Source organism: Crocodylus siamensis, chromosome 4, assembly GCF_052110815.1.
Source record: "Crocodylus siamensis isolate JL-2025a chromosome 4, ASM5211081v1, whole genome shotgun sequence".
Lineage (NCBI taxonomy): Eukaryota > Metazoa > Chordata > Crocodylia > Crocodylidae > Crocodylus > Crocodylus siamensis.
In genome coordinates this window covers 186,071,468-186,097,904 of record NC_143398.1, presented here as the reverse complement: position 1 = coordinate 186,097,904, position 26,437 = coordinate 186,071,468, and the positions used below count along the sequence as shown (strand labels likewise).

The window sequence follows — 26,437 nt, the reverse complement described above, 5'->3', positions numbered from 1 at the left end:
GGGAACCACCAGCGCCCGGGGCAAGTCATGGCAAGGATGGCACTGCACAAAAACAGAAGCCGCACTAAAAGATGCCAGTACACAAACAGAGAAGCCACCACCCGCAAATGGCACTAACGACAAGCCACGCCCAGAAATTGGAACTGAGCCAAAAGCGAGACTATACCCAAGCCTAGAGGGACTGACGGCGAACAACGAGACATCACCGAACAAGGCCACACCCACCTCTTGGCTGGCCTATCCTCCCGCCACCGCCCCGCTAACGAAGGACAATCTGACATCACCAGACGTAGTCACGCCCACTCCATGGCCGGACCATGCTCCGCCGCCAACCGCTCCGCCGCCAACCGCTCCACCTCCACCATACCCAGAGGAGCTCAATGACATGCCGCTAACAAAAACCGAAAGTAAAGCTGGCGAAAAAGAGCTGATGACTTCAGCCTTGCCCATCACCGTATGCAAGCGTACTCAAGCAGGTGGTGTCACACAAACTACCACCACCACTCGTCCCAGGACTCAGATGGAAATGAGTGAGCTCCACAAAGAGACAGAAATTCAACCCGATGAAACTCTTATAGTTTGGCTAGGCCGTCTCGTGGTAGCTGCAGGACACGAAACTCTTGATTCAGACGAAGCCATGCAACTCGTTCAGAACACAGCCTGGAGCCGAGGGCTAGTTACCGATCCAGTCCCCGTGACGAGAAACGGACATTGGCCAATACCATTACCAGCCTTGGTAGTAGAAGTTCTCATGCGGAAATCACACATCTGGCATGAAGGCAGCCCCAACCAACCTAATGCCATCCGGTTGCTCCACACCATAATCGGAATTTCTTATGCCATGTGGAACCCAAATCTACACCCTCTGAATCTGACAAGTGTAGCAGGGTGCAGCATGGCCTCAACGTTATCTACATAACCCAAGTCGAGTTCCCTGCCTCCAGGAAGCCATTGAAGCTGCAACTGACGTATACGGAGGTCCAGAAGGACTTACTGCAAAATTGGTCCTTAACCCGAGTGTGAATGGAGCGTTGGCAAATGTCTTGGGCCTAATATCCCGCCTGCAATCGGCAATGGCGAGCAACCCTCCTAAAGTCCACGCTGCAGCCTACCCAATTCAAGCATCACCCAGAGGGACTAATTGCTGGGGCCCACCCAGAACAGCACCACCTCAAAGATCAGCGGAAGAGGGGGCCATGTTCGGATTCTTGTTGAACCACACGAAACTCAACAAAGCTCAACTACGGGCACTAGGAGATGAAGGACAGAAACTCCTCACAGAAAAACTGGGCTTCAAATACAATGAGCAGCCAAAAAACGAGTAGTCACCGTCGGCAGGTCCGACGGCACAATCCAAGAAGATACTACAGATGATCCTCACCCTTATGCCAAGCTTGCCCTCATCGATCCAACGAACCCTCTCAGACAAGTATGTGTTTCATTCCTACTCGACACAGGAGCCCAAATCAGTGTGATTACCACTGATGTACCCCATCAGGTGACGAAGAAAGTCATCATGGTACAAGGCCTGAATGCCGTAAAGCCCACACCTGTAATTGGATTACTAGCAAAAGGTCATCAAAAAATGCTAACAGGTGTTCTAGGGGTCATCAATCTCCTAGGCGTCCCCGCAATCCGCGCATTAAAGTTCAAAGAACAAGTGTTGCAAGCTCTTCCACTTGCTGTGTCACCAAACAGCCGCCATCGTCCACCTTTGCGTAACACAACTGCTTGGCAATACTGACCCATCCCGACTAAAGCATCGCTTCAAGACTCTCTTCAAATCCTGCTATCCCGCTTGGAACAAGAAGGTCGCATCACACCTGTTTCTGAAAGTATCTACTTATCAGCTGAATGGAGTATAGCCAAGCCTGGCCACCCTGATGAAGCCTGGCTGGTCATTGACTATCGCATGGCAAACAAACATTGTGCATCCATCATCCAGCCAAATATTTCAGACCTTCCTCAACAACTGTGCAGCATAGCCGAGTACCAAAGTCAACCATGGATAGGAGTAACCATCGACATGGAAGATATGTTCTTCATCAAAGATGTCAACAGCTCCACAGAACCTCCGCACCTTTTAGCGCACCACAACTGGTTATCTAGGCATGCCGAACAAAAACTTATGTGAATTGTGTAATATCTCTAGATAGTGCTGTTTCTTATTTTCTTTTGCAGGTAAAGGCCATGAGATTTCTCACAACCATCATCCTGCACTGTATCATATGTCTCGCTTCGGCCACAATTCAACAGAACATGTTCCTGACTCTGTTAGCTGTTTCTACTACCGAATGCCACAACTTCGAAGATACCGGAACCGCAACAGTGGACTACCGGCTCTATTTCCCAAGACCCATGACAACAATGGACACCAGCATCGTCACTCATCTTAGTCAACCACAGTCTAATATTTTTATATCTTGCTATCTTAACCTCTTGCGTTATAACCTCCCTTCAGTGGATGTCTTAAAATTACTTTTCACTATTAACACTATTGTGCATATACCTATATCTAAATGGCCATATATATGGTTGAAGGTTTTGTTACATGTATGATGGAATAAAGTCTGAATTGTTTATCTATATAGCTATGACCGTGTGGCCGACAAGCCGACCGCATACTTAGCATGTAAGACACGACGTGAAATGCAACGAAGGTGTCTATCACTGTGATGTGCTGGTTAATTTGGTTCGGTTTGATAGTGAGTTGTGTATGTTTTTACTTTGTAAGTGGCCACCATCGTCATACGCATTTTTTCTTGCCTTTTTCATATAATCAAGAAACGAATAACCACACTTTCTGCTTTTGCCAATTGTTTATGAGCTCGATGAGAAAGATAACCAATTCTAATGATGTCACCAAAAGCTGCCATCGGCCAGGGGGCATGTCAAAGATCAAAGTCTTTGATTTCAGATGCCGATGGCCAAAAAAGTCAGATGGCAAAAAGGTCATAAGCTAACACAACAAACTCTGTGGTTGTAATATATGCCTCTGTATTAACAGTGTTGCATATACACACCCCTATCTGTGCCTCATTTCAAATCGCTTGAGCTTTTCATACGGAAGACAGAAACTGACCTTGACAGCCCAGCACGAAAGATAAAGTACCTGTAGTAACGAGATTAGCTGACTTTAGTAAAGCTGTAAAATTAAATATACTATGCACACCATCCTGTGACCAAACAGAACCAGTACCACCCAAGTAAAAATAACCCCCCTTTTTTATGAAACCTGAGCAAACAAAGAAAGCACAGGTGCCAACTCATTAATTATTTATGATTGGCGTATAGTATTTGGTCACCTGTGTCAAAAAAACTTTGAAGGAACTTCTGCCCAAGCGGAGAACCGTGTATACACTCAAGAAGAACAGATTGTGCACAACAAATATTTCTCTCCACCTCCGTATTTTTTTTTTTTTTGGCGTACCCCATCTCGTCTTACCGATCCGTTTATCTATCCTTGGCGTTATCTTTCTTATCAAGAGCTCTTAGTAATCTGCAAACTGCAATGGCTCATATGAATCGCTCGGAAACAACTGTCTTACCCACCCTGTAAATGCTGGGTAACATGATATCTGCATGCTGTAACTAAATCAATCAGCTCCTCTGCCTACGCTGCAGCACATCAGAAGCATAAGTAAAATAAATCTTTTGTGAAACCATCACGCTGTGTTTAAATCATACTGACTCCTGCTCACCGTTATCACCCACCTGTCCGGTCATAAATCCCCCTCCTCGCGCCAAGCCGGTCATGCCGACTCAGGCTCGCAGGTCAAGGGTGCACCGGCATTAGGGGTGCGACAGAACGTCACTTAAGCCCTGAGTAATAGGTCCATTATAACTTTCCCATTTTACTAAGGGATCTGTTAACAGGGAAGTTAAGTGACTTGTAGAAGGCCACACAAGGAGAGCCCTGTCAGAAAAGAAAATCTAGTTCTCCTGTCTTCCACTTGTATTTTAGGCATCGTCCTTTTCTCTCTAAATCCCACATCTAGGGGAGAGAACTGTGTCTACCAGAAGAGAAAGAAAAGATTTCCATTTGTCTAATGTTACTGAAAAAGTGCAGAATAATTTACTTACAAAATACAACTTCAGAAATACAGATAATTAGATGCAGAAATGTCATGCTGAACTGAAAATTAAAAGAATAAACTCTACTGATTGCTATTAATGAGCACAAACGTATTCCCCCCAATAGCAAATAGAGATCCCTTTGGACCCAAACAGGGAAGAGTTTTGTTGAATAAAAAGATTCTAATGTTTGTATGTATGTATGGACACACATTTTTTACATCAGCAAACAAGGTTTGCATTTTATTCTTTTCATTCTACAAAACTGCAATGTCTCCAGATGATGCATCAAACATGGTATCTGTGAAATAACTTCCAAATAAAACAAATCATTTAAAAGATACATAACAGACAGACATGCACAGAAGATTACAACTCCTCTACAAATTAGGCTCTTTAGAAACAACATTATTCTAAAAATTTTAGAAGTTGCAATAAGATGCTTCCAACATTTCTTCTAGCTCAGACAAAAGGAGTAAGCTTAAATTAAGCAATTTTCTTTTAAATTTGGGAAATCAAGGAATACTACTAGAAAAGGTAACTTACTTTGCCATGTCTCTGGCAAGCTGCATAAAACGTTCTCCATCAAAAGGGGACAGGAGATTTAAGATGCGTCTATAGCCATCCATTGCCATTTTATGTTCCCCCATCTGTTCGTATAAGCTTGACCTTTCCCACAGATAACGTACATTGGTAGCATCATACTTCAGAGCTGCAACAAAGACAAAGCTCTCTATGATCTGACTGACTTAGAATAAGGCAAAGCTAGGTTCTCTATGTTTGTTTGATCTGAATGATAGTAATAAAGCCTTTGTAAATGTCTTCTCAGAAGAAAGAATTATAGTAAACATTTACAGGTGCAGGAAAGTTTCTGTAATAGTATAAATCAACACTTATGCAGAATGTGCATATATTACTAATGGAAAAATATCTAATATGTTTACCATCTATTCCAAAAACACAGGTAATGGGGGTTGCGTGTTCATCAAGTTACTTTTATTTTATAACAGATATACTATTACACACATGTGCATGCACACATGCACTTTTAGTAAGAAAAAGTCCTATAAAGAAAGATGGAGACAGTGGAAAGAGAAAAATTACATCAGTTTTAAACAAAGTAACTACAAATCTCAGAGAAGATTAGTCAAATTGAAGCCCAAAAGGGGTGGGTAAGGGGCACTGATTAACCCCTCACAGGCTGCAGGTGGTCTGCGGGCCGCCACTTAGACAGCCCTTAGTTAAGGCATCGTGGTCCAGCTCCATATGTATGAGATCAAACTTTGCTTCAGGCTTGTGCTGAAGATCATCTCCAGCTAACACAGCTATAAATGGGTACAATGAGTATCCTAAGGCTGGCGAGTGCAAAGACAGGTGGATGCAATGCTGGCCCCGTCACTCCTTCTATAGCGTTTGGCTACAGAAAAAGGCACACCATAACCACATTAGCTTTTGGAGCCACTAGGCATCGACAAATTTGAATTTTTTGAAAGAAGTAATAAAACACTCACAGCATTACCTTTTGTATAGCAAAAAATGGCCTGTTTAATATTGTCCTGTTCTAGTGACATTTCTGCTAGTCTAACCCACTCTTCGGTGTCACTAGGGTTTAAGTGAGCTGCGATCAATTCAAACTGCAATGATTTCTCCATGTCACCTTGGTCTTCATAGATCATGGCAAGAGTAGAAAATGGCTCATAAGCAAGAGGAGCTATTAAAGGCAAAAAAAAAAATCATTAGGCACTTTTAAACCACCCTGAAATCAGACATTTTGTACTTCTGCAGATGAAGTGCATGATAATTACATCAAACATAAAAATGATCTTGTTAAAATGAAAAAGAAACAACAGTTCTCTCTGCATGTAGGGAGGTCACAGAAGTGATCATTCTCCTCTATTCAGCACTGATAAGGCCACATCAGGAGTACTATGTTCAGTTTTGGGACCCCATTACAGGAAGGATGTGGACAAATTGGAGAGAATCCAGAGGAGGCCAACAAAAATGGTGAAGATGCTGGGGAACATGACTTATGAGGAAAGAATGAGGAAACTGGGCTCATTTAGTCTAAAGAGGAGAAAACTGAGGGGGGATTTAACTACCTGAAGGGGAATTCGAAAGAGGATGGAGCTAAACTGTTCTCAGTGGTGGCAGATAACAGAACAAGGAGCAACTGTCTCAAGTTACGGTAAGTGAAGTTTAGGTTAGATATCAGGAAGAATTTTCTCACTAGAAAGGTAGTAAAACACTGGAACAGGTTACCCGGAGAGGTAGTGGTATCTCCATCTTTGGAAGTATTTAAGACCCAGATAGACAATGTTTGGCTGGGATGATGTAGTTGGGAATGGGTCCTGCTTTGAGCAGAGGGTTGGACTAATTGACCTCCTGAGGTCCCTTCCAACCCAAATTTTTTATGATTCTATGTAATTAAATAGACTAACTGAACATTGCTATCAGATTAGGTAGTGGTTTATCCCTGCAACAAATTATGTCTACAAAGCCACTCAGAACTCAATCCTATAAAATCAATTGAATAAAGTGCAAGACTAATCCACAGCACAAGTTTTTTCAGGATTGCAGGCTTGGTTTCTTTTTTACAAACAGTAATAGAGCTTACTTAATGTTGGGATTGGAGTATTCCCAAAACACCAAATTAGTGGTATGCTGAACTCAACTACTGATATTGCAGGCTAATAAGTAAAAAAAAAAAACCCACCTTTTTATACTGTCCCCTTTGCAAATAATATAATTTCATATAATTTGTCTGCATTTAAATGGATGGCATTTTAAAGCCTGACATGCCAAAGAAACATCAGAGTACCTTGTCTTATGATTTCCATACACATCAGTATAGCTTCCTCACGTTCTCCTCGAGCAAACCTAATGTTGGCTTCTCCCATGAGGCCTCTCAGGGCTCGAGGAAGTTTACTGCGTGGTCTTTTCTCCTAAATTGAAAGATCAGACCGTATCTATAGATGTTTTAATTATGCCCAAATGAAAAACACATCAAGCACAAATGTCTGTCTAAACTATTCCTAATTTTAGTAATTTGCAGAGTAAACCTGACTACCATGCATCAAAAAAATTAGTCTAAAAGCCTATTATAAAAAACTAAAAATTACTCTGCTTCATAGGCAGCTGCCCAACAAAGACTAGGGATTTGCAGTGATCTTCCAAAATATAAAGACATGTAAACAAAAACATTTATGAGGAACTGGCAGATATCACTGATAGAACTGAGTTTTAAAATTTTACCTCATGTCTCTAAAACAAAGCCACAAAAGAGTTTCAGTGACATCAAATATATGAATATTCTTGCATCTAAATACTTGCTTTCATCATTTTCTTGTTCTCCCGGTTTAACACCATCTCCAATGCAAAAACATCTCCAGCTGAGGGCTGCTCAGAGGTTTCTTCATCATCTTCCTCCTCCTCTTCTTCTTCCTCCTCCTCCTCCTCCTCCTCTGCCTCTTCCTCCTCCTCTTCCTCCTCCTCCTCGTCCTCATTTTCTCCAAGCATGGAAGCAAAGACCCGATGCACAGACTTACTCACCCCATCTGATGTTTCACCTGGTTGAAGAAAACCAGAAAGATTTGCAAGACATTTTGATGAATCACTGTGTGTTTATGTTCAAGCCCAGAGAAAAATCAACTAGCCATTTGTTTAACTTCTTAAGCACAAACCTAGAGTTCCTCCCAAGAGCACCAGACAAAGTGTTTCAGTATACTACAAAAAAGTCCAACCCCAAAAAGAAAAAAATCCCAAAATAAAACAAAAGAAAATCATGTACCACTTCATCACTTTTACTTCTATTCTCCATCTTTTAGACTTAAAGTCGAAGAACATCTAAGATCAAACTCATCGTTGATATAGGCAGGCACAAAATCCAAGCTAAACAAAGCCCTTGTGAAGAAACTAGAGATGCATCAATACATTGGTCCATATTGCATAGGCACCAATAAAAGGAAAATTGTCATTGGCAATCAGCTTTTTTTGGCTGATGTGGCCAATAATGTTGTTGATAAATGCTGTGTGCACGTATGCAGCTGCAGCATGCACGGGGATAAGAATACAGCCTGGCAGCTTGGAGAACAACATCTGGCTAGTGAGTCTATTGGGAAGAAGGGGTAGGGATAGGGACAGATTGAGCTCCCCACCCTGCATTGAGGGAAGGAGTGGGGCTTAGGCTGGGGCTGCCCAGCTGGGGTGGGCCGCAGGATGGAGCTGGCGCCTCATCAGGGGACAGAGGGCGGAGTGTAGGTGGGGAGGGGTGGTTCCCACCACTGCGCACACCAAGGAAAGCAGGGGGGATAGGTGCCTCCCAGATCTGTGCACGGGGCGAGGGCAGGCTGCCCACTGCAAGCTCAGGGATGGGACTGCTCCAGCCTCTTCCTGGTGGTTGTGCTCGGGCAGGGCAGAGTGGGGTGGCTAGCTGGCAGCAGTGCTGGGAAAGGGGATTATGGGGGGGAGGGAAACTAGAACCACCCCGAATTTCACCCTAGCCTACCCTCCCAGTGCCATCGCTGCCTGCCCCGGCTGGCGCAAGTACAGTTGCTGGGAAAAGGCTGGAGCAGCCCTGGCCACAAGCATGGAGCGGGCAACCTACCCTTGCCACATGCACAGGCCCCGCATGCCTTTCCTACAGGTGCATGCAGCAGCAGGAGCCACCGCCCCACCCGGATAAGCCGCCAGCTCCATCTTATACCCCACCCTACCCTACCCCACCTGGGTAGCACCTGCCCCCACCCCCTGCTCCATCCACACTCCTTCCTTCACCTCAGGGACCTCAATCTGCTCCTCCCCCACACTCCTTCCCCACCCCCCGCCCCATGTTCCTTCCTCCCAACAGACTTACCAGGCAGATACTGCTGTCCATGATGCTGCACTGCATATCAGCAATCAGGTCTGTATCGGCTGATGCGGCTGGTCAATAACTGGCCATCAGTATCAGCTCAAAAAATCTTTATTGGTGCACCCCTAAAAGAAACACTAAAGGGTCCTACTGCAAGGCACTAAACTTCTTTATACAACCATTTTCTGTTTCTAAAAAAATCAAATTATTGATACCCATATATCATAGCCACCATCCTGTTGAGTACACTCTAAGTGTTAAGTACAGTTCATCACTTAGATAATTTCCTGAGAATAAACATAAATTAGAGGAAAAAAAGAATATTAATCTTTCAGTTTACTGAAATTAAGAATTATGTTTCTCCCCCAAATTATTAGGCAACCTAACCCATCTATGCCACAAATTTCTTAGAGAACTCTTCTTTTAAAGTTCTTTTCTTTTTCTAAGCTGCCCCTGGTTTTAAAATTTTTGCCTTGTCCTTCATCAAAGAAGCTGAGAATATTTTTCAAAGACATTTCCAGAGTTATTTAAAATAGCAGCACTCAGAAACCAAATGAACAGAAAGATCATTACTCAATAGTTTTTCTGAAGCCATAACAAGGACAAAGATTAATGTATGTTCCACCGAAAATGGATAGGTGAAGTAAACCCTCAAGCTGAAGTGGATAATTAATGGGGTCATAATTACACTGAACTAGAATACAGAAACCAATTACTGGTAATTTGGATTATGATTTCCCAACCAACTATGACTCAGTAAGTACCTATCCTATCACCTATAAATTCAAACCTCAGAATCTCTTGTGAATCCATCCCCAAATCCTTTGCATGGGTAGCGTTTTAAGGACAAAACAAAATGCTGTGATGATCATTTTTAAGTATCTGTGCTATATGTCCATAGCAGGCATTTAGGATTTGATGCACAGAAATCTGATAATTTACACAAGCTTTTAAAACTGCTTATTCCCACATATACCACCTATAAACCCATCTATGTGTAGAATGAAATTCACATTTTGTAGATTAACTTTAAAGAATATGCTAAAAAGGGACATTCCTGGTGGCTTCAGGAAATGAAAGATGTTGGGAGATTTGAGAGAAACAAGTACGAATCAAAAGGCTAAACAGAAGCAGCCCCAACCCATAATATAAATATATTTTGTGCTTGACCCACCAAGACTTTCAGATGGAAAAAAACTGACTTGTTTGGGAAAGGTTTGTGTCCATGGAAACATCTTTCAGGCCCCTGACATGCAATTAAAGGCATGATGGGATCTGATGCATGATCTGCACAATCGCACTTCCTGCCATGCCACAGGGCATGATTGTGGAACTGAGTATCAGATCCCACCATGCCATACTGCTAGTGCATAAGGAACCCAGGTTCCTGATCCTAGGCTTCTCCTACACAGACAAGTAGCAAGCTCCGGCAGCTGGGAGCCCCAGTCAGTTGGTGGGGCTCAGCTGTTGGGACACACTGGAGTCCAGGACTCTGATGTACCCCTGTGGCTGGAAGCAGCAATCAGCTTTTTGGCAAGTTCAGCCTCAGGAGCACACTGGAGTCAAGAGTTCCCATATGCTCTGAAAGGTGGGAGCCCCAATCAGCCCAGCCACAAGTTCAACTAATGGAGCAATACAAACCAGCCATAAAGTTATTATACATATTTTGTGTAATAGCTTTTGTGTCTTATTCTTTATTTTATCATGCCTTTAATTGCATTAATGTATGGCTAGCTAATTTCTTAAGAAGTGATTACTGTATGCCAGGGGCCTCAGTGTTATAAGATCATATAACTTCAATTTATGCACTATAGCGCAAGGCTTTACAAATTCTGAGTAGCCAGGGACCACAAGTCCCCTACAAGCTACACTGCACTAGTGTCCCCATGCCCCGAATGCCCTCCCCCATCAAGTCACATGGCAGGTGTGACCCCACTGTACTGTGATGGCACCCCCACACTACACAAGGCTCCCAGGTCCCCCTGAGTCACTGTGCCGTGGGCTCCCTTGCCCCTGCTGCCCCACTCCACTCTACCCTGCCCCCAAATGTGGGACCAGGAAGCCAATGCCAGAGGAAGGAGGGAAAGCTCAGAGACTCTGGTGGCAACAGATGAAGAAGTGGTGGGAGTGGCACCTGAACCATAAACCCAGTGCTGCAAGTTAAAAACCCCTGAGGGCCAGTTGTGGTCTTCAGGCTACCAAGTGGACAGCCATGCTACAGCAGGTATTATGTACCTGCCAGGCGTTTGATCCTCTCTGGCCATTTCTAGTCCAACTTTAATATTAACCAAACCAAAGAAATGGGGAGAGATTATCTTTTCATTGACGCGTGCAGTAAATTCTTCCATTTTCTCTTTCTCTTAATCCTTTTGTTTGAAATGATCCACTGAAGACTGCAATGGGTCAGAGGTGAAGTCCACTGTGTAATTTCGCATAACATTCATCAAAAAGAAAACCTGTCCCAATTGTCTTCTTATGAACTTTGAATGCAATTCTAGTGATTGCACTTTGGAGGATGTGATTCTAGTGACTGCTCTTTGGGGATGTGGGACGGGGCACTTTAATGAGAGTGGCTCCGAGATCCGCTCTAATTAAAACACCCGCAGCATCTTGTGCATCAGCGTCCCTGTGCTTCAAAATGGCGGCTTGGGTGCTTTAATAAAAGCTTGTTTGATGAGTTTTAAAGTGCCCCCTCCACCATTTTGAAGCACGGGGACACTGATATGAGATGCAGAAGCTGGCTGAAGCATGTTAATTAGCATCCCATGATCGATTAACCAAGTCTGCTCTGACCCACCCAAATACTGCTTGATGAGGTTTATGCAATGACAGGTCCAAGATGAAGAAAAAAAATATTCTTTCTTCCTGGATTTGGACATCAAAGCTCTGTAGGGTTTGGGATTTTCACTTCTGAGATGGAGGTTCTGTGCAATACTCCTGGCAGATGTTACATCAGTCACACAGGATGCCCATGCCTGCTATGGGACAGGGAAATCTGGGTGAGGGGGATCCCCTACCCTCCATCAATGCTGACCTCGTGAAGGAACACCTTGAGAAGCTGGATACCTTCAAGTCAGCTGGCCCTGACAACCTGCACCCCAGGGTACTCAAGGAGCTGGCGAGTGTCATAGCCCAGCCCCTGGCATGGATCTTTGAAAACTCCTGGTGCTCTGGTGTAGTGCCCGAAGACTGGAAGAAGGCCAATGTGGTGCCGATCTTCAAGAAAGGGAGGAGAGTGGATCCAGCTAACTACAGGCCCATTAGCCTGACTTCTATCCTGGGGAAGATCTTAGAAAAGTTTATTAAGGAGGCCATCCTTGAGGGACTGGCCCAGGCTCACATCCTGAGGGACAGCCAGCATGGGTTTGTTGTGGGTAGGTCTTGTTTGACCAATCTCATTTCCTTCTATGACCAGGTGACCTATCACCTGGACAAGGGAGAAGAGATTGATGTCATATATCTTGACTTCAAAAAAGCTTTTGATCTGGTATCCCGTGATCACCTCTTGGCCAAACTGCCCAGTTGTGGCTTTGGCTCCACCATGATCCACTGGCTGGGAAATTGGCTTCGTGGTCGGACCCAGAGGGTTGTGATTGATGGCAGTCACTCATCATGGTGCCCTGTGACCAGTGGGGTCCCTCAAGGATCTGTCCTGGGACCCATACTGTTCAACATATTCATTAACGATGTGGACATTGGACTCAGGAGTGGACTGGCCAAGTTCGCCGATGACACCAAACTTTGGGGCAAAGCACCCACGCCAGAAGATAGGCGGGTGATCCAGGCTGACCTGGACAAGCTCAGCAAATGGGCAGACGAGAACCTCATGGTGTTTAACACCGAAAAATGCAAGGTTCTCCACCTTGGGAGGAAAAACCTGCAGCACCCTTATAGGCTCGGCAGTGCTACATTGGTTAGCACTACAGAAGAAAAAGACTTGGGGGTCATCATTGACCACAAGATGAACATGAGCCTCCAATGCGATGCTGCGGCTAGTAAAACGACCAAAATGCTGGCGTGCATCCATAGATGCTTCTCGAGCAAATCCCGGGACGTCATTCTCCCCTTGTACTCGGCCTTGGTGAGGCCGCAGCTGGAGTACTGCGTCCAGTTTTGGGCTCCACAATTCAAAAAGGATGTGGAGAAGCTTGAGAGAGTCCAGAGGAGAGTGACGCGCATGATCAGAGGTCAGGAAAACAGATCTTACGATGATATGCTGAGAGCCATGGGACTCTTTAGCCTGGAAAAGCACAGGCTCGGGGTGATCTGATGGCCACCTATAAGTTTATCAGGGGTGACCACCAGGATCTGGGGGAACATCTGTTCACCAGAGCGCCCCATGGGATGACGAGGTCGAACGGTCGCAAACTCCTGCAAAACCGTTTCAGGCTGGACATAAGGAAGAATTTCTTTACTGTCCGAGTCCCCAAGGTCTGGAACAGTCTGCCAGCGGAGGTGGTTCAAGCGCCTACATTGAACACCTTCAAGAGTAAATTGGATGCTTATCTTGCTGGGATCCTATGACCCCAGCTGACTTCCTGCCCTTTGGGCAGGGGGCTGGACTCGATGATCTCCCGAGGTCCCTTCCAGCCCTAATGTCTATGAAATCTATGAAATGTCTATAATATAATGGCACATTTGGGTGTTGAAGAATACAGTATTATGCCCCATCCCATCTGGCACCATGCCATGTCAGATGCATGGGAAGGGTGGACATCCACATTGAAAACATGATCTCTGCAGGTACTCTGCAGATGAAGGGAACAGAGGGAATCCAAGAGCCAGTGCCCAGATTCAGAGGTCAAGATTTACTTTCTGTTGACCCAAAGAATGAGGGCCTTGTTGCAAGTTACCATTTACCATGTGTTTCATTTAGATCAGGGATGCTCAACCTCCAGCCTGTGGACCAAATGCATCCTGCAGAGCCTTAGAATCTGGCCCGCGGGGCTGGCCTTGAGTCAGGACATTTGGCAGTGGAAGCAGTGACCATAAATACAGTCACCCTCCCTCCTGCCATATTTCCAAACCCCAAGCCCTGCACACACGGTCAGAGCCATACCACAACCCTCTGACCTGGGCCACACCCCCTCTTTCCCTGCAGGGATGGGCCACATATTAGGGGTGTGCAAAGCGGGCTGTATTCAATTTGGATTCGGACTGAATTGGGGGACAGTGATTCGATTTGTTGATTCGGATCACTGTCCCGATTCAATTCAGCCAAATCTGAATCTGAAGATTCAATGCCGATTTGGAGAATCAGCGATTTGGCCACAGACACAGCTTTAAATGATTTTTCTACAAACCTTGAGGTACCAGGCACGGCTTGTAAACAGTGAGATGGTGGGGCAGATGGAGCTTTCAACAGGAGCGCGGTGGGGAGGGGGGTCCCCCACATGCTCGGTGGCGGACCCAGAAGTGGACCGGAAATACTTCCGGGTCTGCCACAAAGCACGTGGGCAACCGCACCATGCCCCACCCCCCCAGACCCAGGAGCACCAGTCACTGAGCTGGGGGAGGGGGAGGAAGGGAGGGAAGTGCTTCTGGTCCACTTCCGGGTCTGCCGCTGAGGACTCCCCAGCGCTCCTGTGGAATGCTCTATCCACCCCAGCATCTCAGCGTTCACAAGCCGCCTGGTATCTTGAAGTATGTAGAGAAAACATATAAAGCTGTGCCTATGTCTGAATCGTCAAATCTCTCTGAAATCTCTTAAAGGGTCTCCTGATTTGATTCGGAGATTTGACATCCGAATCGGGCTGAATCTCTGCCAAATCAAATCAGTGACCAAAGCTTCACGCAGCCCTATCACACAGCCCCTTGCAGGGCCACGCAACACCCACTATTCTACACAGCAGAGCCAGGTTGGGGTCGTGTCATACCCATTTCCTCCCTGTGGAGCTGGGTCAAGCCCCGTGGCTGGGTTTGTACCAAGCCACGCCCCTCCCATAGCCGTGTCATGTGGGCCCCCTCCCACAGAGCAGAGCCATATTCCCTTTACGCAACCCCACCCCCACACTCAGGGCCAAATGAAGCCCCTTTCCCCCGCCTGCGAGCCTAGGCTAGACTAGGCTAAGCTAGGCTAGGCTACCCCCCCCACTTGTATGGGGCCAGATAAGGCCCCACTGACCCACAGGCCCAAGGCACTGGATTGGAACCACAGCTCAGATCTGGCCCACAGCAGGACCAGGTACTACCCACCCAGCCTGCTGGGGAAAAAGGTTGAGCACTGCTGATTTAGATCACAGTAAGCATTACTATGAGTCAGAGTTATTATGCATTACTGTGAATTACAATGACCTAAATTAAACACATCCTAAGCATTGAAGCCATTGAAGACTCCAGTGCGCTACAGGAGCTGGGAGCAACAAAGAGCTATTTGCTGTTTCTAGCCCCCCCACCATACAGGAGTCTTGAACCTAGTCTACTGGTGGGAGAGTTGGGAGTGGCACACAGCTGTCTGTCAGTACCAACTTTGGCATCACCCCAGTTTCCTATTTGTATTTTCTCTGAAGCAGCTGGACATTAGCTGAACTTGGGTTAGGTAATGCGATCTGGAGATACTCCTCACCAGAAGTCCTAACTTTGCTACACAACAATTATTTTTTCCTTGCACTTAACACATACTAAAATGTAACATGTGACAAGGCCCTCATACGGAAATCACACGAGGTACCATCTGGCAGCCTCAGAAGCATGGTCTGCAATGGGATGGAGCCAGAAGCAGGCTGCAAGGTCCAAGTGTCAGCCTAAATTCCAGTACCTAAGAAGCTGGGCTGTTAATACTAGGACCGGCTAGAAAGGCAGAACTGGCAGGTATTCTTTCTGCTTTTATGGACCTGCTGTCTTTTACTTTCCTAGAAGCCATATTTCTTATATCTAAGGTGGCCTCTACTATCAGTGTATCTGAAGGAGCTAATGCTAATACTACCCTTCCTTTGCCAGGCAGTTTCTGCAGGAGAACGAGTGAAGAAGCTAGTAGCCAGAACTGTTGAGAAAAGGAAGGTCTCACTGAGAAAGACTGTCCTTGAGGAAGGAACAAAAAAGTCTCCCCTTTAGCAGGTTAGAGGGAAACTGAGCAAACCAGGCCCCTCAGTTATAGTATTTCTTTCACAGGGCACAGAAAAGAAATCAAACATTGGTATACCAGAGAGTCAGATACTCTGGACAAACCTGAAACTTCCAAGAAAACAAAGTACTCTCAGAAAGGGAAAAAAGCTGAAAGACTTGAGAGACACATTTGAAAGTTTGACGTTTTTCCTAGTTCCACAGCTCTGGAACTCCAGGAGATATGAAAACCCATATTTAAGCTGCCAAGAGGAAAAAACCTTTTTCATGCAACTAACAGACCCTTTTCTACTGGAGGCACAGAACAAATATAAAGCTCTTCTGGGATGACAAGCCTTAATATCATAGAATCAGAGAAAGAAGGACCAGAAGGAACCTATAAGATTGTCAAGTCCAGCCCCTGCCATGGGCAGGAGGCAACTGGGCTCAAACAAACTTAACAAGGTATTTGTCCAGCCTCCTCTTAAAGACCACCAGAGATGGCAACTGCACCATCTCTGCTGGAAGTGTGTTCCAGAATCTAGTTATCTGTATAGAAAAGAAGTTTTTCTTTACGTCCAGCCAAAACTTTTCCTCGACTACCTTGTGTCCACTGGTCCATGTCTTCCCGGGGTGGGGCTTTTCTGAAAAGTTGCTCACCCAGGTCCTGGTGTTCTCCCCTGACATATTTGTAGGCAGCTATCAAATTGCCTCAGCCTTCTTTTGCTCAGGCTGAACAGTCCCAGATCCCCAAGTCTCTCCTCACAGGACCTGTCCCCCAGGCCTTTGATCATGCAGGGGCCCTTCTCTGAACCCTTTTGAGCTTGTGCTGTTCTTAATATCAGTAAGAAGACCTATACTCTATATTTCAGTGCAACAGCTAACTATTTGTTACAGACAGTATCAAAGAGTGAAGAGTTCCAGCAAAGTATTGGTTATAGTAACCAGAGACAGATTTTTTTTCTCATTTCTTCATTTAGATGAACATACTGACACATACCTTCTGTATCATTAAGACACTGGGATTTACTAGATCCTTTTCTAGAAGAAGATGGAGCATCAAGGTTTTCTGTATTTTCCTCAGTAGGTGCATTTTCTTCATCCTGCAGAAACCAACAATATTATTCACAAGGCTTGGAATAGAACATTCATCTATTTTAATTATCATATATGGTTCTGACTGGCATTTAGATTATAGATTCCAATGTTTTTGTATTAGAGGTGGTACAGCTTTAATGGACTTGGTACCAATGTTGATTGGTTATAACATACTTTGATTTTCTTACTCATGTCCTAATTCAGTTTTGACTGATGAGTCCTGAAGTATCCAACCTCCTTTCAAACACACTGAAGCCCCGGGGCTGAAGCCCATAAGTTTATATTATGGTGTCAACTCCAAGAACACCCACAACCCCTCCCCCCAAAAAAACAACAAAAAAACAAAGTTATAAACAAACTTCATGAATCCTTTCACAGAAGTTTGGCTCCCTTATCTAACCTTGCCTCCCTTATCTGAAATAGCTATTGGCCTGAATGCTAAGTTGCTGGTAGGGGGAGAAAATATTAATACAGCATTAAAGTATTAATGTGCTATTTCACACATTGCCAAAACAGAATTTAAAAATGCCCTCAAATCTCTGAAAACAAAGAAATACAAAGTTAAGGTACACCCTAAAACAACCTGAGCTCAGCCCTCTTTAATAATGCCTCACTTATAACGTATTCTACCTCTGCAAACAGTCCAGTACAAGCAGGGACTGGGAAGTATAAGGGTCAGGCAGAATCTAATGCTTTCTCTTACGTAAAAATTGTTTTTCAGTAAGCTGTGCACTCTACAGCTCACTGCAAGGAGACTTGCATGCACCTCTTTCCTTGTACCACACATACACAGAGGGCACATCTACATGAGACACTGCATTGTTATAACAATGAGCTACTGCGCCATAGCTTGTTGTGATGGTGACGTAGAGTCACTAGGCACAAAAAGTGATGTGGATGCACAGTAGCAGCTAAAAATAAGTATGCGGTGACAGGACTGCACAGTAACAAATACACAGTTGGCTGCTGGTGCAGACACGTCCACTGGATAGTAGAAGATAGAGAAAAATAGATCAGGGCCTGCCAGGTGTCTTCATATCACAGTCAAAACTTAACTAAGCTGCTCCAACAAGTTCCTCTTCCACTGACCCTGTATGGAGTTAATGTGCACAGACCAGTAGTACCCAATGCACAGGCTGGAGAGGCACAGGAATGGTTTATGGGCCAGATCTGGAGAATGAAGTTGCCCCATGAGACTGGAATTGGCGGCAGCAGCATTAATCATTATGGCTCCTGGAGCTGCAATAGCCATCACTCCTCCCACTGCCAAATGTCAAGCGCAGAACAAATGACAATGCTCTGTGCTCTGGATCTGGACCACGGGGCTCCCCATGGGTCCGGAAATTTGGTGGCAGGATGAGTAGTGGCAGCATTAACTGCTGGGAGCCACAGCAATTAACACTGGCATTGCTTGCCATACCACCAAATGTGGGGAGCCTTATGGATCGAAACATACGATTCTGCAGGATGGATCCACCTGGTGGGCCGTATCTTGGTCTCTCCTGACACAGACAGCTCCACGGCTCATTACAAAAAATGAAGTTAAGCAGAGACCTAAGGACTTTGGCGCCGGGGTCCAGCCCCGTCAGAGGGACGGTCTTACCTGCCTCCCCCGGCCGGCATCAGCAGCTTGGGTCCCTTGGACCCGCACGGCCCCGGCGCTCGGGCAGCCCCGCTCCTCCGCGCCCGGGCGCCGGGGAGGGCAGGGGACGCGGAGCCGCCTGGGGCCTGTCCCCCACCCCAGGCGGGGCCGGGCCTCACCTTGCGCTGCCGCTTCTTCCGCTCCTCGCGGCGCCTCTCGAACTCCTCGAAGGAGATCTTCCCCTCCAGGTAGTCGATCAGCTCGGGGCTGAAGTCCGACATGGCGCCGCCGCGGGGCCGCCGAGCGGGACGGACGCGGGTCCCGCGCTCTCGGGTCCGGCCGCGCCCGGCGCCGCCGCGCCAAGGTTCCGCGCGGGCCCAGCCCTGGGACAGGGGCGAGGAGGAGGATGCCACACACACAAACACCACAGTTATGTGCATAATTGAACATTTAACGAATGAATGTGAAAAGCACAGAAGACAGCAATATTTTATGCCGTCTGTATTTTTCGTATTTCAGCAGTACCTTAACGTTTAGCAGCTGTCTGACCACCCTGATTCCTTGCAGGCCAGGCCAGGCACCTGCTGTTCCTCTTTCTCTTTTCTTTTCACCAAAGAGTAAGAGAAAAAAAGAAAGAAGAAAAAAAAAGTAAGTGTAGAAATTTTACTAACAAGATCATAAATAATAGTGTAGCAGTTAAACTTCTCCAGCAGACTCAGCCTCCAAGGACAGGCTGATAAGACTCTGCAATGACCAAATCCTATTCACTTTGAAGTCTGAAGTAAGTTTCCTCCCTATTAGTTACCATTTCTAAACAAACATGTAGCCAAAACCTAGTTTTGAAATAATTAAGAGTTTTCCCACACTGACCTGATATTCACAGTGGAAAATTCCCACCTGCGTGTGCATCTTGTCTGTAAGCTATAAATTGCCTCTGACAGTTTTATTCGGGGGCCTCTGAGTTCGCTCAGAGTGCCCAGCATGCTGAATAAATTTTGAGATTGACAGCGACTCTGTGTCTTTGGGAATAGCTCCGCAAGGGGTCACGAACTCCTCAACACAAGCTGGTGGATCTTGAGAAGTGTCCGGGACCTGGAAGGGCCAGAGCCATGGCTGCCTCTGGAGCATCCACACTGTGTGGCAAAGACAAAGTCATGGCCCTGAGCACACGGATCGCAAGACCATGAGAAGGGTCATTTGCTGAGTCAGACCTTAGGTCAGGGGTCGGCAACATCTTTGGGCAGGGTGCCCAGAACATCCACAACCTCCACTTGTAAGATGTTGGTGTGTCAGGGGCAGATGGCAGGAAAGTTGCAAGGTGCCTGATCCTTGTTGTGGCAGCACAGCCCTGGCCCCTTCCCCACCATTCACCTCGAAGCGGGCGTGCCAAGCAAAATACCTGTGCCACACTCCGGTAGCCATGCTGGGGGTTGCCTACCCCTGAGGTAGGTCCATCTTGCCTGGCGTGCTGTGTATGACCAGGGTTTTTCCCTGCTTCTTGCCAGCATCCCAAATGTTGAGCTGATATTAATGTATCCAGGCACTTCAAAATATGCTAATTACTTGCCCATTTGTTAATCAGGGCTGTATTACACTGTCTGGCTGCATCCAGACTATTACCACGTGCTAATTCATCAAATGAAAGCCCTTCAACCAGTAACAGCTAGCTTAGGTATATGACAATGGTCTTTTGAAGCCAGTAGCCTATAGTAATCACAATGTCAATATTAAATCAGTCATAGAAATCTTACCTTCTTATTCAATTCCCACTCTGAAAACAAAGGGAAAAATCTTGGGCCTCAATTCTACGAAGACTTATGCACGTGCTTACCCTTTCACACATCTGCTAAGATGCTGATTCTAGGTCAAAAAGGTTTTGGCTATGGTTCAAAGAGGTCAGGATTTTATCTTTTTACAGGAGTTAATGGGGCTCTTTATGTTCTTGGAGATAAACACAAATAAGGCCTTTCTTGCTCTCCTAGTAAAAAGTAACTGCTAACATAAATGCAAAAGTTCCTGATGCTATTGCAGAATGTAGCATTGGAAATCTGTAGAGGTTCAGCTATATACATGGAATGGTAAAAGCCAAAACTGTAAGGACTAGCTTTAAAAATAAATATTAAATTTAATCACTTAACCTGGCAACATAAATGTAAAATGAGAATCAGAGGGATTATTTACTATGTAATTTCTCTTAAAATATAAAAGTAAAAAAAATTAAGGCATCTTTTAATGACTGTCATAGTTTTATAGTTCCTAGGGTCGGAAGGGACCTGAGTAGATCATGTAGTCCGACCCCCTGCCATGACAGGAAAGAGTACTGGGGTCAAATTGATGTAAAAATCACAGCTCATTTCTTTGGAGGCTCATGAATAATAATCCTTAGGCACACATTGTTGGTAATACAAAAGGTATATATTTGCAAATAGGGTCAGAGAGAGAAGACAAAAGACCACACTCTCTGCCCGCGGGGAACACTTCTCAGCAGGCTTTTATCCCCTCTCTCCTGAGCACGTGTACAGAAGCAGGAACTCTTACAACTCATTTCCGGTTCATACAAACATATATGAAATGACGTCACGTCATCCATCGCATGTGTATTATAATTAACTACTTAAGTATGCAGGGCGGATAGGCTTATATGTATTAGCTAATTGCGCTTGCTCAGAAAGTACTTCAGGTTACAAAAAGTTCAAACCCAAGGACAAGATGGCAATTACTCTTATCTTGCCTGAGAAGTGTAGGGGGCATGAAAGGAAGTGTGATTTAGTGTAACAAAGAGATAGTAAATTTGCAGAACAAAGAGAGAGTGATACCTTAATACAAAGAGCCTTTAGTAGCTTCTCCAACCTCCCCTCCTTCTTCTCCCACCAGGGAGAGCGAGAGCTGGCAGCTGTGCTGTTCTAACAACACTATTGATAATGCATTTTTAATAATATTTCTAACAATATCCCCCCTCAAGATGCTTTCTGCTCTTTACTTCATTTAGGCAAATCAAGATAATTACGAGGAATTTTTCTGAGGACCATGACTTTTGCTACAGTCTGTGCTTTCAAAGGGACTGCTGCATTCCTTCTACTGTGGTGGTTATCAATCTAGTGAGACAAGGAATAAAGCAAGGGATAAAAATCAAACCAGTCAGAGCACACAAAAGCACAAATCCTACTTTTTTCCACCAGGGTCCTCCAAATAATTGAAACCACCAGTCCTTATTCCATGTGGTTTCCCATGTTTGTATTGGTACATGGGCTATTTTCCTAATCTCTTTGGCAATCTCTAAGACCGCTTTTCCGCTGTCGTCTATTTGGAGGCAACAATTAGAAAGGTTGAGTTTTCTGCAGACTCCGCCATCCTCTGCAAGTAAATAGTCTAAGGCCATCCGATTTTGGTATATGGCTGCTCTCATCTGAGAACTCTGTCGGGCCAATAACTCGAGAGCAGTGGCAGTCTGGTTAGTAATTATTTCCAAGACTGCCTGCAACCGGATGATTCTATTTAGCATATATATTGGTGTCCGGTACCCCCAACTCCCATCATTAGCCCATGTAGCTGGTCCATAATACTCAATAATCCTCTGAGGAGGCCACTCATCCTCCTTCCACTTTTGGGAGCCACCCTGTGTCAAACTTACATCAATACTTCTCTTGGCCCTTTTCCAATCATCATACAAAGAGACTCCCAGCTTATTTCCAACCTCAGACGGTAGCAAAAAGAAAGCTGGTACAATTACTCCCATATAGCAGGTTCCTGTCCACCCTTGTGGTAGTATTGTATAGGCTCGTCGTCCGCAAAACCAATAGTATCCTTTTAAGGCCCTATTTTCTCTATTACTGGCATTCAGAGGGGCCCAACCATAGGGCATCTCGGGAAACCCCAAACCTCCTTCTGGACCCAAAGGACCAGCGGCTGCGAGGCCTTCTTTCATGGAACATTCCCATAGCCCATCCTGGTGCTTGTCTGTACAATCTGTCCAATCATTACTTTGATTCGTGGCACTCCAGTACTTACTAAACCACGCAATTGTTCCATTAGGATGCTGCCACTCTAGCCGATTATACCCTAGCCTGTTAGGATAATAAAGTTGTTCTAATTTTGTAAGGTTCATCCATCTTACTTTTAAGGTCCATATGCAACGGCTGTGTCCCAAACTTTTTCCTGTACCACTATTACTGATGCAATACTCTCCCAATGCCACTTGGGAAAGCTCCCAGCTGTGGTTCTCATCCCATTTTTGACTAGTACTCTTAATCTCTGCCTTACTACTTACTAGCCACTTTGGGGCTAAAGGAAAAGCCCTCCAAGGCCACTGGCCTTCAGAGCCCCCCACAGGCCCAGCAGTTGGTAAGATTAAAAGTACCTGCAATTCTTTCCATCATGTCAACATACAAATTTGTCCCTGGGGAAACAATTGGGGAAAGCCGGGGCACAGGCCAGCGGCTAAGGCTACGCAATCCTGCTTCTTTCATTATGCAGATAACAACAAGGCACATTAAGATTCCCACCATATTTTCCCTTTTATGAGATCAAACACAGCCTAAATGTTTCCCTTTTACTTTCTTGTCTAATTTTCTGAACTTTGATTAAGCCGTCTCAGGTGCACTTGGAGATCACCAGTAGGTTCACAGCTCCACCTGCTGGCTTCTTGTTCCGAAGACGACTCAGCTTCCGGAGTGAGTTCGTCTTGGGAGTTGATGTCCTCTGACGCTTGTGGATGTCGTTTCACATGGGTATGGTGTATCCAACGGTCATGGCCAGCAATCTTTACAGCGGTGTGGGTTGTTAGAAGTACCTGGAAAGGGCCACTCCACCTCTCAGTCAAAGGTTCCTTTTTCTACCGCTGTACCAAGACCCAGTCTCCCGGGGAGAAGTCATGTACCGGTACGTCTAAAGGCAGATGCTGAAAAGAGGCTGCATACCTGTGAAGAGAAGACAAGACAGACTGCAAAGCAATAACATACATATGAAGCTCACTATTACCTAATTCAAAAGTTACATTTTCTCGCATCCCAGGGGGTAAGACTCGAGGGGGCTTGCCAAACATAATTTCATATGGGGTCAATTTAAGGCCCCGTCGGGGAGTGTTTCGAATGCAAGTAAGAGCTAGCGGCAATGCTTGAGGCCACTTAAGGCGTGTCTCAATACAGATTTTGGTGAGCAGAGTCTTTAAAGTCCTATTCATGCGTTCCACTTGTCCTGAACTCTGTGGTCTCCATGGTGTGTAGTTTCCAAGTAACCTTGAGAGTTTGCGCAACTTCTTGAACCACTTTTCCCACGAAGTGTTGTCCTTGATCCGACTCAATGGACTCAGGCAGGGAATACCGGGGAATGATCTCCTGCAACAAATACTTCACTACTGTAGCTGCAGTGGCAGTCCTGGTGGGCCAGGCCTCAACCCAACCAGAGAGCTGGTCTACCATGACAAGTAAAAACCCGTGATGTCCGGACCATGGGAGCTCGGCAAAATCAATCTGCCATGCCTGTCCAGGGTATGCTGCCCAGGGTCTACCTCTCATTGGCACAGGGGGTTTCCTTCGAGGGTTTACTTTCTGGCATGTGATGCACTTGGTAGCAATGCGCTGAGCTTCTACATATAGCCCTGGGGCTACTGCTTGGTGGCTCACTAGATCACCCATGGCCAAGCCTCCCATATGGGTTCTTGCATGGAGCTGTTGCAGCACCTCCCGAAGCAATGGCCTGGGTATCATGACTTTCCCTCCTGGTACTATCCACCACCCCTGGGAGTTCTTTTCTGCACAAGCTTTCTGTGCAAACTTATCTTCTTCAGGGAAATACTGCAGGACTAAATCCTGGACATCTGGCCATATGGCATGGGACATGGCCTGCTTGGATACCCCTTCCGCTTCTCCCCCAATAAATGCAGCTTCCTTTGCTGCTGCATCAGCCTTTGCATTTCCAAGCTTATGCTTTTCCTCAGCAGCCTTCCCATGGGCCCGCACATGAATGACTGCTACCTTTTTAGGCTGGTGGAGTGCCTCTAGTAGCTTGATAATCTGGGGGCCGTTAGCAATCTTATTCCCAGAGGCCGTAATGAAACCCCTTTCTTTCCACAACAGTCCGTGTGCATGGACTGTAGAAAAAGCATAGCGAGAGTCAGTATATATATTAACCCGCTGGTCTGTCCCCAGCTGTAATGCTCGGGTGAGCGCAGTGAGTTCCGCGGCCTGTGCCGACCATGAGCTCGGCAATGACTCCCTCCATACTACCTTATCCAAGGTTACCACTGCACATCCTGTTCGTCTTTTTCCATCGACGACAGAGCTGGAGCCGTCTACGAAGTATTCAACATCTGGGTCCTCAATTGGGTCCTCAGCAAGATCAGGTCGCACCTGCGTGGTTTGGTTCAGGACCTCAAGGCAATCATGCGTCGGTTTCCCTGACTCCGGCAGCAAGGTTGCAGGGTTTAAGGCTGTAGTATGTTTGAAAGTAAGTCCTGGATTAGAGAGCAAAAATATCTCATACCGTGATTGTCTGGAGGGGTTAAGAAATTTCCCTCCCTCAGTCCCTAGGATCTGGGGAACTCCATGAGGAGTATGTATTTCCATATCCGCACCCATGACTATCTTCTGGGCTTCTTCAACAACCACTGCTGTGGCTGCCACAGCCCGAAGACAGGCTGGCCACCCGAGTGCAACTGGATCTAGAACCTTTGAGTAATATCCCATGGGTCTCCAGGTCAGGCCCGATGGCTGTGTCAGCACCCCTGATGCAACCCCTTGATTCTCATGAACATACAGTCAATATGGCTTTTTACTGTTTGGGATGGCCAGGGCAGGGGGCTGGGTTAATGCTGCCTTCAGCAGATCAAAGGCATGCTGCATTTCTTTATTCCATTTCCATTTAGTGAGACTCTCCTTAGTCAGGGATTCATACAGTAGTCTAGCCTTCCCACCATAATCTGGTATCCATAGTCGACAGAACCCAGTTAGCCCTAGGAATGCCCGCAGCTCCTTGGGTGACTTAGGTGGGGTTAGACCTTGGATTGCCTGTATGCGATCTGCACTCAGGGCTCTGACTCCTTTTGAGAGCTTATATCCCAAAAATGTGACTTCAGGCTGACATATTTGGGCTTTCTCTCTAGAGACTTTATATCCTTTTTTCCCCAGAGTGTTTAGGAGTGACCTGGTGGCTTCCTCGCAGAGCTGCAAGTTTGGGCTTGCAACTAGCAGGTCATCCACATACTGGAGGAGAGTCACTGCAGGGTGTGATCCCTTCCACTCCTCCAAGTCCTTCTGAAGGGCAAGTCCGAAAATATGGGGGGCTGCTACGAATCCTTGTGGGAGAACTGTCCACATGAGTTGGGCTTTATGGAAGGTGTCTGGATCCTCCCATTCAAAAGCAAACAATTTTTGACTCTCTCGGTGAAGGGGAATGGAGAAGAAAGCATCTTTCAAATCTAGCACTGAAAATATTTCAGCTTCCCCTGGTACTTGTGTCAAAATCGTGTGAGGGTTCGGGACTACAGGGTGGTCTGAAAGGACCTTCTTATTTACTGCCCGTAGGTCTTGGACCAGTCTGTATGAGACCCCATCTGCCTTCGGCACTCCAAGGATGGGGGTGTTATAGGGTGAGGACCCTTCCACTAGCCATCAGCACCTCTTGTATTTCTCTATTAACGGCTTGAGTCCAGCTCTGGCCGCTCGGCTGAGTGGGTACTGCTTTACCCGAACGGGCCCCTCCCCATCCTTGAGTACGATCCTTACCAGGGAAACGGACTTAGCTCGCGCAGGGGTTCCATCAGCCCATACCGAGGAGTCTACTCCAGTCATGTGATC

General features: G+C 46.0%; 1 protein-coding gene across 1 annotated transcript in view; it reads right to left on the bottom strand.

The window, feature by feature from the left end:
• The window catches only part of GTF3C3 (general transcription factor IIIC subunit 3), a 38,721-nt gene extending 19,742 nt beyond the window's left edge, over nt 1-18,979 (bottom strand). The window contains exons 1-8 of the mRNA XM_090041705.1: nt 18,824-18,979; nt 16,965-17,067; nt 7,405-7,640; nt 6,893-7,016; nt 5,594-5,785; nt 4,621-4,786; nt 1,449-1,550; nt 280-391 (exon numbers count right to left, since the gene is read on the bottom strand). Coding sequence (XP_089897831.1) covers nt 280-391; nt 1,449-1,550; nt 4,621-4,786; nt 5,594-5,785; nt 6,893-7,016; nt 7,405-7,640; nt 16,965-17,067; nt 18,824-18,925 — 1,137 coding nt within the window. The 5' untranslated portion in view covers nt 18,926-18,979. The remainder of the gene's footprint in view (nt 1-279; nt 392-1,448; nt 1,551-4,620; nt 4,787-5,593; nt 5,786-6,892; nt 7,017-7,404; nt 7,641-16,964; nt 17,068-18,823) is intronic.
• Nucleotides 18,980-26,437: the final 7,458 nt, after the last annotated feature.